This window comes from Phaseolus vulgaris, chromosome 1, assembly GCF_000499845.2.
Source record: "Phaseolus vulgaris cultivar G19833 chromosome 1, P. vulgaris v2.0, whole genome shotgun sequence".
Lineage (NCBI taxonomy): Eukaryota > Viridiplantae > Streptophyta > Magnoliopsida > Fabales > Fabaceae > Phaseolus > Phaseolus vulgaris.
The window spans coordinates 32,633,375-32,648,960 of NC_023759.2; the positions used below are offsets into that span (position 1 = coordinate 32,633,375).

General features: G+C 38.7%; 2 protein-coding genes across 3 annotated transcripts; one reads left to right on the forward strand and one right to left on the reverse strand.

The window, feature by feature from the left end:
* Positions 1 to 8,028: 8,028 nt before the first annotated feature.
* On the reverse strand, positions 8,029 to 9,582 carry LOC137815890 (uncharacterized). The gene is made up of 2 exons (XM_068618997.1): positions 9,169 to 9,582; positions 8,029 to 9,075 (listed from the first exon to the last, which is right to left on the reverse strand). The coding sequence occupies exons 1-2, from the start codon at positions 9,580 to 9,582 to the stop codon at positions 8,029 to 8,031; spliced, it is 1,461 nt and encodes a 486-aa protein (XP_068475098.1).
* A 2,822-nt stretch (positions 9,583 to 12,404) lies between these two features.
* LOC137813940 (uncharacterized) lies at positions 12,405 to 14,746 on the forward strand. Of its 2 annotated transcripts, none has more exons than XM_068616432.1 (6): positions 12,405 to 12,711; positions 12,809 to 12,873; positions 13,045 to 13,288; positions 13,862 to 14,141; positions 14,247 to 14,324; positions 14,460 to 14,746. In XM_068616432.1, the coding sequence occupies exons 3-6, from the start codon at positions 13,047 to 13,049 to the stop codon at positions 14,508 to 14,510; spliced, it is 651 nt and encodes a 216-aa protein (XP_068472533.1). In that variant the 5' UTR covers positions 12,405 to 12,711; positions 12,809 to 12,873; positions 13,045 to 13,046; the 3' UTR covers positions 14,511 to 14,746. The 2 variants fall into 2 exon arrangements, with proteins under 2 accessions (XP_068472533.1, XP_068472534.1); XM_068616433.1 differs by having other exon boundaries at positions 12,420 to 12,562.
* Positions 14,747 to 15,586: the final 840 nt, after the last annotated feature.

Consider the following 15,586-nt stretch of genomic DNA (forward strand, 5'->3'; position numbering starts at 1 on the left):
GCAATATACAAAATCGTTCTCTAGTATTATCTAATGCAGCACTTTTTTAAACATAAATATAGGTGTTGCTATGTATTTATTTTAATAATTTATAATTTATAAAAAAATAATATTATTAATTTCTTTTAGAGAAACCAGACATACTCAAATAAACATGTATATATTTTAGTTTATAGAAAATCATCAAATTGCAACTAATTTTATATTTTATAAACTAAAATAATTACTTACTGTTGAATTAAATTAAAAATTATTTTAGAGATTAAGAAAATTATTGGTATCTAAATTAATTTCTATTATTAATAAAAAAATTATAAAACATTTTTTAAATTGGTATCTAACCATTAGCTACCAAGGTTTTAGCTACTAATATTTTAGATTCTAAATTAGACTCTACAACACTAATTAAGAGCAATTTAGAATATAAAATATTAGTAGTTAAAAACCTGGTAGCTAGTTTAGATACCAATTTAAAAATCATTTTATAAAGTTTTATTAATAATAGAAATCACATTAGATACAAATAATTTTTTAGTTTCTAAAATAATATCTAATTTAGTTAATATAATGACTAATTATTTTTTGTCTCTAATTTTAGTTGCTATTTAATAAATTTCTTATAGTGTATATTAGCAAACACCCACTTTTGTGGCAACTTTTTGAAAATGATTTTTTTTTTTATATAAAAGCTATCATGTTAGGCATCACTATGCAACTTGACATCTTAGCTAGGCTGACACCTCAAGTAACAACAATCATCTGCCATCACATGAAAAAAGTATTATTAAAAAAAAGAAAAAAAAAAAATACAAAATATGAGGGGACTAGACCAAAACCCATATGCTAACAAAAATGATACTAAGGTAGACTATACCTATTCATAAAGAATTTTAATAATAGACTAGATGGAAGCATATTATACCAATGAAATGGTTTTCTATGAATAAATCCTAAATTAGCCAACTTATCAACACATGCATTTCCTTCATGAAAAATATGATTAACCCAAAACCTGATTTCCCCACAGTAATTAAGACAAGTATTCAATCGATTACGAAACATGCATGGAACATTAGTCCTAGCAGTACACGCAACACAAACCAAGGTTGAATCACATTCAAGCCAGACATTAGTAAGTCCAATCTATTGAATTTCCTCCATAGAATGTATAACTCCATAAAACTCAGCAACAATAGCAGTTTGAATTTCAAGAAACGCAGAGAAAGTACCAATAAACTCCCTCATACTGTCATCTAACATGAAGAGGACAAAGAACTTTACCACTACGAGTATTAATACCAAAAAACTTAATCATGTCGAAATCGAACATATCATTCTTCATTGAAGCTTTGGACGAATTTCCCATTAGACAATTTAAGTCTTTAATTACCGAAATAGACCTAGAAACCTCAATCTTATCCTGAAATCTAGCATAATTCCTCATACGCCATATCATCCAAATAGAAATAGTTATCATAACAGGTTTAATCAATTTAACCAAAGGACTACCATCACTCTTAATAAAAGAAAGAAGATCATCCTTATTAGAGAAATGAGAAGTAAGAAAAATCGGTCGAACCTAACGAACCCAACTCCAAATATGCAAAGCATTAGAACAATCAAAAAATAAATGTTCAATAGATTCCTCATGCTTTTAACAAAGTGTACGCATAGAACATATATTTTGAATATGTTGATCTGTAGGAAGCCGCCCATGAAAAACTTTCCAAAGTACTAGAGTTTTGAAAGGCGGAATAGAAGACCAAATGAATTTATCCCAACCACATGGAACTCCTGGTTCCAAGAAAAAAGTCCTAGCTGATTTAAGAGTGAAACGACCAAACTCGTCTAGAATCCAATTAGGAATATCATGTTCCTCCCTAACCATGATATGATTAAAAAAATGAGACATATGTTGTAAGGACAAGGGAGTATTCTAATCACAACCTCTTCAAAACTAAGAGACTGTATCCGGAATGCTAGCACCATCAGATAACCCTACAATATTTGTTAAAGAAGTAGTAGAACACCATTTATCATTTCAGAAATTAATAAAAGTACCTGTACCAATAGTCCAAGAAGTATAATAAGTATAGTAGAATAAAACTTCTTAATTCCAGGCTAAATCTATAAACCATTCTAAACTCGTATTTTGATTTAAGAATCCTGGCTTTTAGGAGAAAAGACCAAGTGTTGTTATAAGCAAAGTTCCAAGCAAGCTTAAGAAAATATGCATTATTTTCAAAGATTAATAATCTTCAAACCTCCATTCTCAAGAGGAGAACAAATCGTATCCCAACTCACGGTGACTATGCCCTTTTTCAAAATATCACTAGTCCAAATAAAATTTTGACACCACTGCTCAACTTGGTAAGAAGTGAAACAAATCGTATCCCAACTCACGGTGACTATGCCCTTTTTTCAGAATATCACCAGGCCAAATAAAATTTTGACACCACTGCTCAATTTGGTAAGAAGTGAAATAGGTCATTTATACATATTAAAGCTATAAGTTAGAAATCCGTAATCACCGTATTGACCAACTGAATCTGACTCATCATGCTAAGAGATTGAAGAAATTGACACTTTGAAGCACCAACAAAGATTGACACTCCTAAATAATTGAAAGACAAACAACCATGACTACAAGAAAGAACACTTTGAATTTTGGTGACAAATCTTGCAAAATTATCCGTGGTGAAAATTATAAATTTTGAAAATTATGAATCTTGACAAATATGATTTTATTATGATAACTAATTTCTTTTCTGGTTGATCAAATGTATTATTGAGAGTATTTTACATAAAAAAATAAAATTAAAAAGGATAATTGTCATTTAAAAAAAATAATAATTATCACATTAAATAATTTAATAAAAGTAATATGGATTTTTAGTAAATATTTTAATTTAACTTAGATTATTTTTTTTATAAATTTTGACCCAAAATTATTCTGAGAAGATTTTTTTTCCTGAATATTATGTTTTAAAAGTAAATCAAATATAAAATCAAACATTTTTTTCCATTCTAAATTTCCGAGAAACTAAAATCTTTTCTCTTACGATGTAGCTTAAACTTTCTTAATTAATGAATTTTTTTTTAGTGTTAAGAGTCAAAAACATTGTTAATAAAAGTTTTTAATGAAATAATAAAAAGTAAATGTTAACATATTAAACATTTTCAATATTAGTGTACGTATAATGAATTATTTCACATGTGAATTTATAAAGTGATTTTTAAAAATTAGTATGAAAAATACCAACATAGAAGTAGAAAATATTTTAATATTAATAAAAATATCAAATTAATATTTATTTTTGTAAAGCAACCTATATTTATTCAAATAATATATTAAATTTTAAGCAATATATGCAAAATAGAAATACCAAAACAGAATGGGCAGCAATCACTCTTTTATAAATCACAATTATTGAGACCTGTAATTAATTCTTACTATATGCTTAAAGAAATAATAATTTTTAATCTAGATTGACCTATGTAATTAACTAATAATAACATTATCATTATTTTATCAGGCATAATTTGACTGAAATGTTGATTTTTATGTGCAATTTGGTTTCAATTTAAACTTAAGCTAAAATTGGATGAATTTCCCAGCTATCATAATAAAAATAGTTGAAATATTCATATAAATTTAAAATAACTCACCATATATATATATATATATATATATATATATATATTTAAAAACTACACATTTAGTTGTTTTTAAAATCTTATCTATATTTATTATAGGTTACTTTAATTTATGTACCAATTTTATTGTTCCTGCCGGTTGACCAAATATGTCTTCGTACGCTTACGTCACTCTCACGTCCAGAATCTCTACGCTTCACACGTGCTTTATGCCTGAAAACACAAAGATAAAGGGCGCCCTAGAAGCTGTTTGCACTCTGACGCTCAGGTCAATCTTAGGACTAGGAAACACCAAAACTTTATAACGTAAGACTATCACTGTGTGTGTTAAGCGGCGCAAATGAATAGCGTATCTTGCTAAGTTTGTTACTTCCTTTTATATAGACTGAAACTAGGGTTTCCTCTTTACCCAAAATGGGCTTTTTGATGGGGTGGGCCCAACACTGTCGTTACCCACTCTTAGGATAACCCAGTGCGTGGGTTCCCTAACTGGAGTGCAACCTCTGACGGTGTGACCACTTGGGTGCCTCCTCGTGCACCTGATCTTTGGGGTCACCCGCCTTTGGGAGTGCCCTAGTTGTTCACGTGTCATGCATGCAGCTCACCCCTGGAACGCGACCCTCACAGGTCATATCTTTCCAGTGGCTCTATACTTGTGTTACGCCTAAACGTCCATCCACTTTACATACATGGACTCTCGTCACCTAGGCTTCTGCCTTTCTAATAACTGGTGTGTGGTCTGGGATCCACCTCTCGTGGCCCAGCTCTGCTGTTCGGGTCCCGATGTCTGACCGCTCTTTGGTTCCTTGGCGCACGTGCTTCGCAAGGTACTGGCCCATGCCACTCGTGGGACCCCGCTTACGTGGCCCCTACACCACTAGTGGTCAACGACGCCCAAGGACTGGTTGGTACACAAGCCCCCCAGTCTCAAGCTGTAACTTGTTTAGTGAAGAGACTAAATACTTGCCCTAGGTGACCTACGTGGCTTTGTATGACAAGACATGAATAATGCAGCGAAGTGACGTTTCTCTGAGTCTGTCTTAACTGCGAACACGTGTTTTCATCAACGACCAAGGCTTAATGTCGCTTACGCTTCTTTGTTTACGTTAAATATTCGAAAACACGCACGTCCAATCACTGTTCCATCATTCTCTGAAACATCCTCAATTTCTTCGTCTTCTCCTTCAAGCGCTCTCGCGTTTCTCTCTACAACTTCCAGAACCTTCATCCTACCTGATCAAAGGTACGCACTTTAACTGTTGATTACCCTTATCTATTGGTTCTGATGCTTGATAATCGTCTGGAGCTGTTTAACCCCTTGCATTTTTAAGCTTTCTCTGTTTCTCTTCGTTCCTTTTTCTGGGGTCCCTTCGAGCGTGGGTTTCCTTGACTTAGGGTTCAAGAAACCCAGGATCCTCGAGGAAATAATTCCTTTTGTATCCTGAAATTTGTACGTAGGGATGGTGCTAAATGAAGAGAAACAGGCTAAGCTGGCTGGTATCTTGACTCGTCGTCGAGGGATGTCTGGGGGTGCGAGCACCTCTAGCCCTCACGCCCTCACTTTTTCCACTATCGCGCCCTTTCCTACTGCCTCCACTCCTACAGTCGCGGTTTCTCTCGCCTCTCAAGCATCTCCCGCTCCATTTCCTTGCGAAAAGGTAGTGGAGATCGAATCTGGTGAGGACTCTGCCGAGGGGCCGTTTTCTAAAAGGCTTAGGCCCACAACGGTGACGAGCTCCCATTCCTCCACTGTCGGCCGCCCGGCATCGTCCCGAGGCCAGACACCAAGCGTTCCCTCGTCCTCTAACCTCTTCGCGCTTGCATCTGCCTCTTCCCATTCCTCCACTGACGGTTGGACAAGCGTCCACGTAGCTCCATCTGCCCCTGATCTACCTATTGTCCTGCAACATGCCCTCAAAGGCTTCTATCCAGAGATGACGGTGGACTCCGATGAGACCGCTGTGTGGGAAAGGTTGGGCCTCAATGTTGGGGCTCTTCTTGCCCAATCCAATGCCCTCATAACTAAGCCTGAGGCGAGGGTGGCGCTGATAGAGGCCAAAGCTAAAGAAGAAACGGCCCTGCTGGCTCGTTCGTTTGCTACCCGCGAGGCCGCCCTGAAGCAGGAGTTGACTAGCCTCCGCCAATCTGAAAAGGATCTCTCAAAACGACTTCATGACAAGTGCCAAGAGGTTGTCGGGCTGGAGGCGAAAATCCTGCCCTTGCGAATCCGGGTCATCGAGTTGGAGGAGGCGACTGAGGCATCCAAAGCCAAGATGACACTACTCGAAGAAAAGTCCATCAATCGAGAAGTGCACTTGGGTCATGTTGAGGTCGAGCTCCTTCAACAAGCCAAGAGGTTCGAAGAAACCGAGGCTGAGCTGACCGAGGATGTTGTTGATGGTTACGACACGGGTTTCGGGGATGCCCTTGCTCAGGTTACCTGTGCGCACCCCGAGATGGACACCTCACCCTTCGCAACATCAAACCGTGTTGTAAACGGACAGATCGTTTCAAGGCTTCTTCCCTTTTAGCTTGTATTTGGTTATCCAATGAACAGTTTATTGTCCACCTGCAAATTTACTTTTTCGGACATCTAGCTGCTTTTATTCCCTTGAACTTGATTTGACTGAAAACTGCTCTTTATCTTACTCAAATGCTAACTCGTGGTGCCTAGCACCGTGATGCTTCTACTAGCGCCTTTTGGTACCCTACCCTCGTTGTACAAAGCAAGATGGGGTTTAACTGTGAACTATTTTGTTCCTATGAACCTACCTCTCCACTCTACGAGGCATCTAACGCAAAGAAAACAAGCCCTTAACTGACCTCGGCTTCGCTCAACGCCGAGGAGGATTTATCTGATGAACTATTTTGTTCAACCTTGACGTTCTTACTCAAAGGGAAGGTGTTCTCTACGAACTTACCTTTCCGCTCACAAGACTTCTAACGCAAGGAAAACAAGTTCTTAAATTACCTCGGCTTCGCTCTATGACGAGGAGGATTTATCTGGTGAACCATTTTGTTCAACCTTGATGTTTTCACTCAAATGGAAGGTGTTCTCTACGAACCTACCTTTCCGCTCACGAGACTTCTAACGCAAGGAAAACAAGTTCTTAACTGAATTGTACACAACTCGAGAAAATATTTCAATCGAAATTTATTGGGTGACCTCATTAAAAAAACCCTTATTAAGGGAAAAACAGTGTCCTCTAATACCATGTACAACGTCTTTGCTTAACTGAAATAAAACTTGAAGTTGACCGCATTCCATATGTGAGGAATCGCGCCTCCTTCCAACATCTCAAGTTTGTATGCTTTGTCCCCAAGGGCCTCTGTCACTCTGAAAGGACCAGCCCACTTGGGGAATGGCTGACGTGGGACCACTAGGGCCGTCTTTTCTGGTACCTGGTATCTTTCCTCGGGCCCTTGCCATCCTTTGCTCACAAAACATGAGTTTCTGAAACTGGTCTCGTTCTTGTACAAGGACTGAACTGATCGGCTGATCGATTATCGCTAAATATAAGTTAAGTTGCATGCTTGGCTGCGGTTTGCACAGGGCTGGAGGGCTGGCTAAGTATTCCTTCAGCCTGATGAACGCCTCTTTACACTTTTGGTAAGGGAGGCTGCCCCCTCCTCCAACCGGTGCAAATCCAGACAAGACAGACATGCGCCTTGTCAGTGCACACCTTTTTGGGTTTGTTTTCATACCACGCTCAGTGAGCAAGAAACCCAGAAACTTCCTTGCTTCTATTCCGAACACATGCTCCCCGAGGTCCGGTTTCAACCTGTACCCGACCATCTTTACCAACAAACCTTCTAAGTCAATTAGGTGTCGTTCCTTCGCCCTCTGGTGGACAGGTCGGACCTTGACATTCGGATCCTGCGTCGTTTGGTCGGGGGTGTTGCTAAGCTTGGAAACCTTCCCTCCAATCTCTCTTTCCCCTGGGTCGCTAAACGGATCATGTCTACTCTCCTGGGCTATCTTTCTGCGAGCAATTTCTGCTTTGGTCCAGGCGGTTTCGGTGCAATTGACCTCGGGCTGGGCGACCTCCTCTGTGTACGGTGGTCTTGTAGTGACCATGACCTTCTCGTAACATTTCTTGGCCTCTTTCTGGTCTGACTTGATGGTAATCACCTTTCCCGCCAAGTCAGGGAGCTTCATATTCATGTGTCTTGTCGACGGCACCACCCCCAACCTATTCAGCGTATGTCTACCCAACAGCATGTTATAAGCAGAGGAGGCATTGACGACAAGGTACCTGGTGCTCTCCGTACGGTACGCGGTACCATCCGTGAAGGTGGTCCTCAACTCTAAGTGTTCGCACACCTCCACCTGGTCTCCCGCAAAATCGTACAGGCAGCCATCATAGGGCCTCAACATGTCAGAGGAGAGTTGCAGCTTGTTGAAGGTCGTCCAGACATTACGTTTGCCGAGCTTCCTTGATCTACTAGTACGCAGTGCACCCTCCTTCCTGCGGTTGCCACTGAGATCACCACCGAGTCGTTATCGTGTGGAACAACGTCCTGAAGGTCGGCCTTGGTGAAGACAAGGTCGACATCAAAAGCATCGTCGGCCCTTTGTACTTCTACCAACATCACCGCCCGTGCGTATCTCCTCCGCTGAGAAGCGGTACAACCTCCTCCCGAAAAACCTCCTGCGATGGTGTAAATCTCACCATGCACGAGGACTTCATGCCCCGGGCCACCCCCTGTCACCGCCACGTCCTCGGTCCCCTGCTTTTCTTTCAAGTAATCCCTCAGGAAACCGTTCTTCACCAACTCGTCTAGCTGGTGTCCCAGTGCCAAACAATTGCATATGAGATGGTCGAATGCTTGGTGGAACTCACACCAGGTGTTCTTGTTGGGCCCGAGCCTCTTGTCGGTCTTGGGGGGTACCTTTAACTTCTCCGCTACATTGGGAATAACTATGAGGTCCTTCAATTCCACCACAAAGTCATGCCTTGGTGGCACGTTCTCCCTCTCACGCCCCCTGGTTTGAGGCTTCCTTAGTTGATAGGGTTGCTGCTTTGCGAGGGTCTTCTTCTCTGTCGTCGCCTCATGCACCCTTAGGGGTTGAGGTCGACATGATGCACGCGGGCGCGTGGGAACCATGCTCGTGCGCTTCTCGTTAACTTCTCCTTTTATCACAATATGAGCCATCGCACGACGCCTTATCTCGGCGAAGGTCTTATGGTGGCTTCTGATAAGTGATTCACTGAAGGGGCCTGGCACGATGCCCTTCCTGAATGTGTGCACCATCATCCTTTCGTCCTTGAGGTTCAACCTCACAACCTGTGCTCCAAAGCGGTGGAGGAATTCCTTCAACGACTCTCCCTGATATTGTCTTATGTCGAAGAGATCATAAGAGATGGGTGGTGGAGCCTGATTCGCGATGTATTGTGCCCTGAACAACTTTGTGAGCTATGGGAACAACGTCACATAGCCATCAGGGAGGCTGATGAACCAGTCCATCATTGTTCCTTCTAGGGTGCTCATGAACAACTTGCATCTCACCGCATCGGAGCCCCCAATCAGCATCATCTGTGTATGGAAAGCCGTGAGATGGGCCTTCGGGTCCTCTGTACCAGAGAAGGTCACCTTGGGCCTTACAAGCGTGGTTGGTATTACGACATCCATGATTTCTTGCGAGAACGGCATCGGGAACTCCCTGGGCGGCATTGCAGGTTCTTGATCTTCCTCCTCACGCTCGCCTGTGTGATTTTGCAGATCCCTGCGCAGTTCCTCATTCGAACAACACAATTCTTCACTCGTTGCTTGCGATGCCTCCAAGTCAGCCTGGATGCGTTCTTGGTTCGCTCTCGACGCAGCCACCTCCTCTTGAAGGGCCTGCATCGTTTCCATAACCTGTTGCAGGGTGAGGCCTTCGCCCTCATTTGGTGCAACAGGTCCTTGCCTCATACTTCTCATCTCCTGGATCTGTCTGGTTCTTGCTGGTGGGACAGTTTTTTGTATCGTGCCCCACGATGGGTGCCAAATGTTCCTGCTGGTTGACCAAATATGTCTTCGTGCGCCTACGTCACTCTTACGTCCAAAATCCCTACGCTTCACACGTGCTTCATGCCTGAAAACACAAAGACAAAGGGCGCCCTAGAGGTCGTTTACACTCCGACGCTCAAGTCAATCTTAGGGCTAGGAAACACCAAAATTGTATAACGTAAGACTGTCACTGTGTGTGTGTTAAGCGGCGCAAATGAATAGTGTACCTTGCCAAGCTTGTTACTTCCCTTTATATAGACTAAAACTAGGGTTTCCTCTTTACCCAAAATGGGCTTTTTGATGGGGTGGGCCCAACACTGTCGTTACCCACTCTTAGGATAACCTAGCGCGTGGGTTCCCTAATTGGAGAGGGTGACCACCTGGGTGCCTCCTCGTGCACCTGATCTCTGGGGTCACCCGCCTTTGGGAGTGCCCTAGTTGTTCACGTGTCATGCATGCAGCTCACCCTTGGAATGCGACCTTCACAGGTCATATCTTTCCAGTAGCTCTATACTTGTGTTACGCCTAAACACGTCATCCACTCTACACGCATGGACTCTCGTGACCTAGGCTTCTCCCTTTCTGATAACTGGTGTGTGGTCTGGGATCCACCTCTCGTGGCCCAGCTCTACTGTTCAGGTCCCGATGTTCAACCTCTCCACACTGTCTAGTGGCACGTCGGTACATCCTAGTGATTTTAAACAACACTTTATCGATTTTAGAAGATTTAGTTAAGTTTATTTTTAAAATAATATCAGAATTATTTATAATCTATTATAATTTGTTGAATTTATTAGGTCATAAATTATTTGATTGTTATTAGATCACTCATGAATATATAGTTCACACACAAATTTATAAATCTCGACATAAAAGATGTGTTAAAGATTTCAATTGATTAAAGATAAAAATATTCTAAAAAGATGTGTTAAAGATTTCAATTGATTAAAGATAAAAATATTCTAAAGTAAATATATTAATACAAACACTTTATAAGTAAATTTATAATGAATCTATAAGATTAAGTTGAATTCTTAATAATTATCTTTAATACAATCATATATTTTTAGTGTGCTTCTCTCATTTATATATTTTTATATATTTTATTCTAATAGTTTTTTAATTTATGATTTAAACAATTAATTTTTTTCTAATGGTATAAATTTATTAGGTCCTACATGTTTTTTATTTGTCGTTGTGTTTTTTTTCTCAGTGAAGTAATTGTAAATATTAGTAGATTTGAGTTTTCCTATATTGTTGTAAAAACAAATACATGCACAGTATTAGGGGTAACTGAAAGTTTGATTTTTGGAAGGTATTGGGTAATTTTTTTAATAATAAGTTTTATATGGATATTCATGATGAATGGTTTGGGGTAGTTAAGAGAATCATTTGTGCGCAATTTGTTTTGTTAAGGATAATATTAATATGTAATCTTTTTTTAAGAATAAATTGTTTGATGACTCAATGTTAAGTTGAATCAATAATATATTATATATATTTAATTATGTTAGTTAGTTGTGGTTGTTTAGTTTCAAAAAACATATAAATAATTTTTTACTTCTTTATAAAAATTATTAATAGACAAAGAGAGGAGTAGAAAAATCTTAATACATATCTTACATAATCATAAAATTATTCATTTTTATCTTTATGTGTTCTTTATTTTAGAATGATTAACTATAAATAATAAACATTTTTTCTTTCCTATTTTTCAAGTTAGTTATGAGAAAAAATGTATAATAATAATAATTATTATTATTATTTATGTAAATTATATTTTTCTACATGTAAGTATCATTGCTATATATAATTATCCTTTCAAACCATGATATAATTTTTTGATACATATACAGATTTTTGTTAAAATAGCTTAAATAACTTCGATAAGTTATTTATACAATTTAAAAATAATTTTAATGCTTATAGTAAAAGGAAAGTGAAACGTTAAATAAATTAAATATGCTTGCTTGTATAAAAGAAATTTCTTAAAAAATGTTTATTGACTTAAGAAATTTCTCATAATGAAAGTGTAGTTTTTCTTAGCTTGTTATTTCGATATAAATTATATTTTTTTTATAGAAAACTAAAAAAAAAAAAATCAAAACTTCTTAAATGAATAATTATAAAAGAATCAATAAAAAAGTTTAGAATTCCATTAGAAAAAAAAATTATAAAAAAAAAACTAAGAAAATCATGTAAAGTTTTCCGTTATAAATTATACTAAGTTTGTTAACTTTTTATACGAGACTATATATAAGTTGTTAAAAATTAATAATACGAATAAAAAAAATTATAATAGCAATTGATAAAAAATTATAGTTGATATGTTTTTTAAAATAGTTATTATTTATATACATTAAAAGTTTATTGTACATAATGTTATAGATAATTGATGCATAGAAAGAAAGAAAAAGGTGGAGACAAAACGTTAATTAAGCCCAAAAGCTGAGCCCAAACCTAAGCCCAAATCCATTAATTGGAGCAGGTTCGTTCTATTACCAACCCCATTCATCGATTTCCTACTCTCCACTCCAAATGAATAAATAAATAAATAAGAATACAATTACAAAAACATTAAATTATTATGTTATTTAATTTAATTTTATGTTTGACAATTATTGAGAAAAGAGGGAAGAAGAGTCTGAGGGTGCGGGTCCCCCGAAACTGTGATCAATCACCGAACCCTTTTCTTCCCATCCAACGGCTCTGATTCTCTCTAGTTTTGCCATCACTTCACAAGAAGGATAAATACACAAACCCACACAATAACAATGGCCATTACAGAGAGAACAGCAGAAGAAGAAGAAGAGAAGAGAAGAGGAGAATAACCCTCAAACCCCATTTCAACTCCCACCCAGAGAGACTGCTTCAGACGCCACTTTTGCCAGATACAGAGTTGTTAGGAAGAGTAAGAATTGACACAAAACGTTTGCAAAGGAAAACAAAAGCTTGCAAATTTAATAACAGACAAGAAGATCTGTGATTTTTTCCTCTTTTTGCTCTTGTTTGCTGAGGAAAACACCTACCCTTAATCTCTCAGCCTCAATTTGTATCATTGTCAGTTTTTCCTTCTTGTTCTCATTCAACCCTGTTTTTTCTTCTCTTCACACGCTCCTTATTCTCACCTCACCCCTTCTTTGGTTTCATGTGGCAGAATATTTTTTGCAAAGGGTTGTCTCTTCAGAGACGCAGATCTTGAGGTTGGAGGCAATCCTTCAGGTTTGGTATTCCACCCATCGTCTGAATCTCGTTTTTCACAGTCCACCACACTCCACACACACCCCTGAACCAGAATTGGGTTTTTGTTTCCCCATTCTCACTTTTCCCCCTTTGGGTGTATGGTGAAAAACTGAAGCTTGATGAGTGGTTTTGTTGTGCTGTGTGGTGTAGGTATGGAGACAGAAGAGAGGAACCAGAAAGGGTGCAAGGGTTCGGAGCCAGAGTTTTTCTTGCAGTGGGGACACAGGAAGCGGCTGAGATGTGTGAGGGTGAAGGACCCCCGGATTTCAACGAGGCTCAACGGTGGAATCAGACGGAAACTTGGTTCTGCACTGGATCATCGTTCTGGGGTCACTGTGGCCGAGAAAGAATCCTCTCATCATCATCATCATCATCAACCCAATCGCCTCACGAGGTGCTTACAATAACAAACATCAACTAAGGATTGGCTTCAAATTTTCTTCCACCCCTTTTTTTCTCTGGTTGAGTTTCCCAGAGAAGATGTGATTTTTGTTGGTGGAATGTAATGATGTTGTTTCTCCTCTGCTTGTGTAGAGGAAGAGAAGCGATTAATTAAGCACAGCATCTAGGAAGAAACTTCGTTTTTCTTTCTAATTTTTTTCGCTTTCCTTTCATTTTGTTTGGTTTTCAGAAGAAAATGAGGTTTTGGTTGATGGACTGTATTGGTATTTTCCATTTTGGGTTGCTGAAAATTCTCTCAGAGGGTGATGAGAAGCAGCCAAGGGACAATTTTTTTTTTCATTTACGGTTAATTCATTACCAGAAGAAGTTTTTTTTTTTATGTGAAATCAAGGTTTTTTACCATACCCAGATGGATTAAGCGTGTACTTTATGGGTGTAATCGTTTTTAATTTGCTTTTTCTTTATCAGAATAAGATTACATTGGATCTGTTATTTCTGCGAAAATGTCTGAAATTTCCTATTTTCTCCATTTTTTGGTGAATTTTGACCGAAAATTTGGGTGCAGGAATTCCGACGGGGCGATTCTCCGGTCATCGGTCGGCGAGACAAGGAAATCGGCGTCGCCGGAGAAGGAGGACCGGTACTACACAACGAGGGGTTCGGCGGAGGAGAGCAGCAAAGTGGCCGGCGATGGTAACAACGGCGAGGAACGAGCCCTAGTGTGGCCAAAGCTTTACATCACTCTTTCAAGCAAGGAGAAAGAGGAAGATTTTCTGGCCATGAAGGGTTGCAAGCTTCCTCAGCGACCCAAAAAGAGGGCAAAACTCATCCAAAGAAGCTTACTTGTAAGTTATTCTCTCTGAAGAAAAGGGTATTTTGTTATTTGGTTGGGTTGATCTTCATCCTCACCACCTTATCCTGTGTTTGTTACTGTTGGTGTTGGGTTACAGTTGGTGAGTCCTGGGGCGTGGTTGACTGATATGTGCCAAGAGAGATATGAAGTTAGGGAGAAGAAAAGTAACAAGAAGGTACGTGGTTGGTGGTTGTGTCATTGTGTGTTGTGGGGTTGTTGGTTTTTACCCTATTCCTATTCCTTTTTTGTGACTGGATCTGAAATCTGAAACTTGTTTATGTTCCTTACACGTTCTCTCTTTTGGATGCAGAGACCAAGAGGGTTGAAGGCCATGGGAACCATGGAGAGTGATTCTGAATGATGGTGGAATAACTAGAGGGGGAAGAAAAAGAAAGCCCTTTTAAGCATTAAATGTTTTGGAGATAGTGTTTCCATTGAAGAAGATGACGAAGATGATGATGATGATGATGATGATTCAAGTTTTTTTATATTTGTGTGGCATGTATGTGTTGCCCCCTCATGTTTTTCTTTTTGTAAACGAGTAAGATCCGATCCGATCCATTTCAATTAATTAAGAAAATTATTTTTCTCACCTTCTATCATTCTTCTTCTCTCTCCCTCTCACTTGATCCAAATTTTGTGATGTTTGCCTTCCTTAAGGAACCCTCTTCATGGTTTGTTATTTTTCAAACAATTGATGAAAATGGGTAGCTTGGAGATTGGATGATCTTTTGGCAAACCCGTTTCTCATTTATACATACGATGGTATGCCCCACAATTTTAGTTTGCCGACATAACATTACGACGATGTACCTTTGGGATGTTGTTATGAATGATTAAGATTTTGAGCGTCAGAAGCTGGAAAGTTATAGAAAGATAGATAGATAGGATTGTAAGCCTTAGGCATATCCATCATTGGGCATGGTAGGATGATGCCAAATTAAGCATCATCTACTTGTAGCAGTACCACCATGCTATCTCACTCATTTTCTTCTGGCTATCTAAACACTACTGCAAATGCTCATTTTCATCATTTAAATCTATAATATATGTTCACTGCTTATTCAATTAAATCTCATTTCAATACACAAAATCTAATAGGGCCTACTGCAGAACGTGGTGAAGCCTATGTACCTGTGGGATTCACAACATTTGCGAGTGAGGTAGTTGTAACACGTGAAACATTTCCTTTACACTTTCTACTATTTCTTTCATCAATTAACAAAGAAGAATAAGAAACAAATGGTGCCAGAAATTGATCATGAAAGAAACAAAGAAACAAAGGGAAGCAAATATTTTCCCTTTTGGTCTTTGGTCGGCTTTTGTTTTCAGCTACAATGGGACAACAAATCTGTCACCCAAGTTCTTCCCTATATATGAAACTTGGATAAATTGTAGCTTATCTTTTGTCACTTGCCAAGAAAAATTGACCTTTTG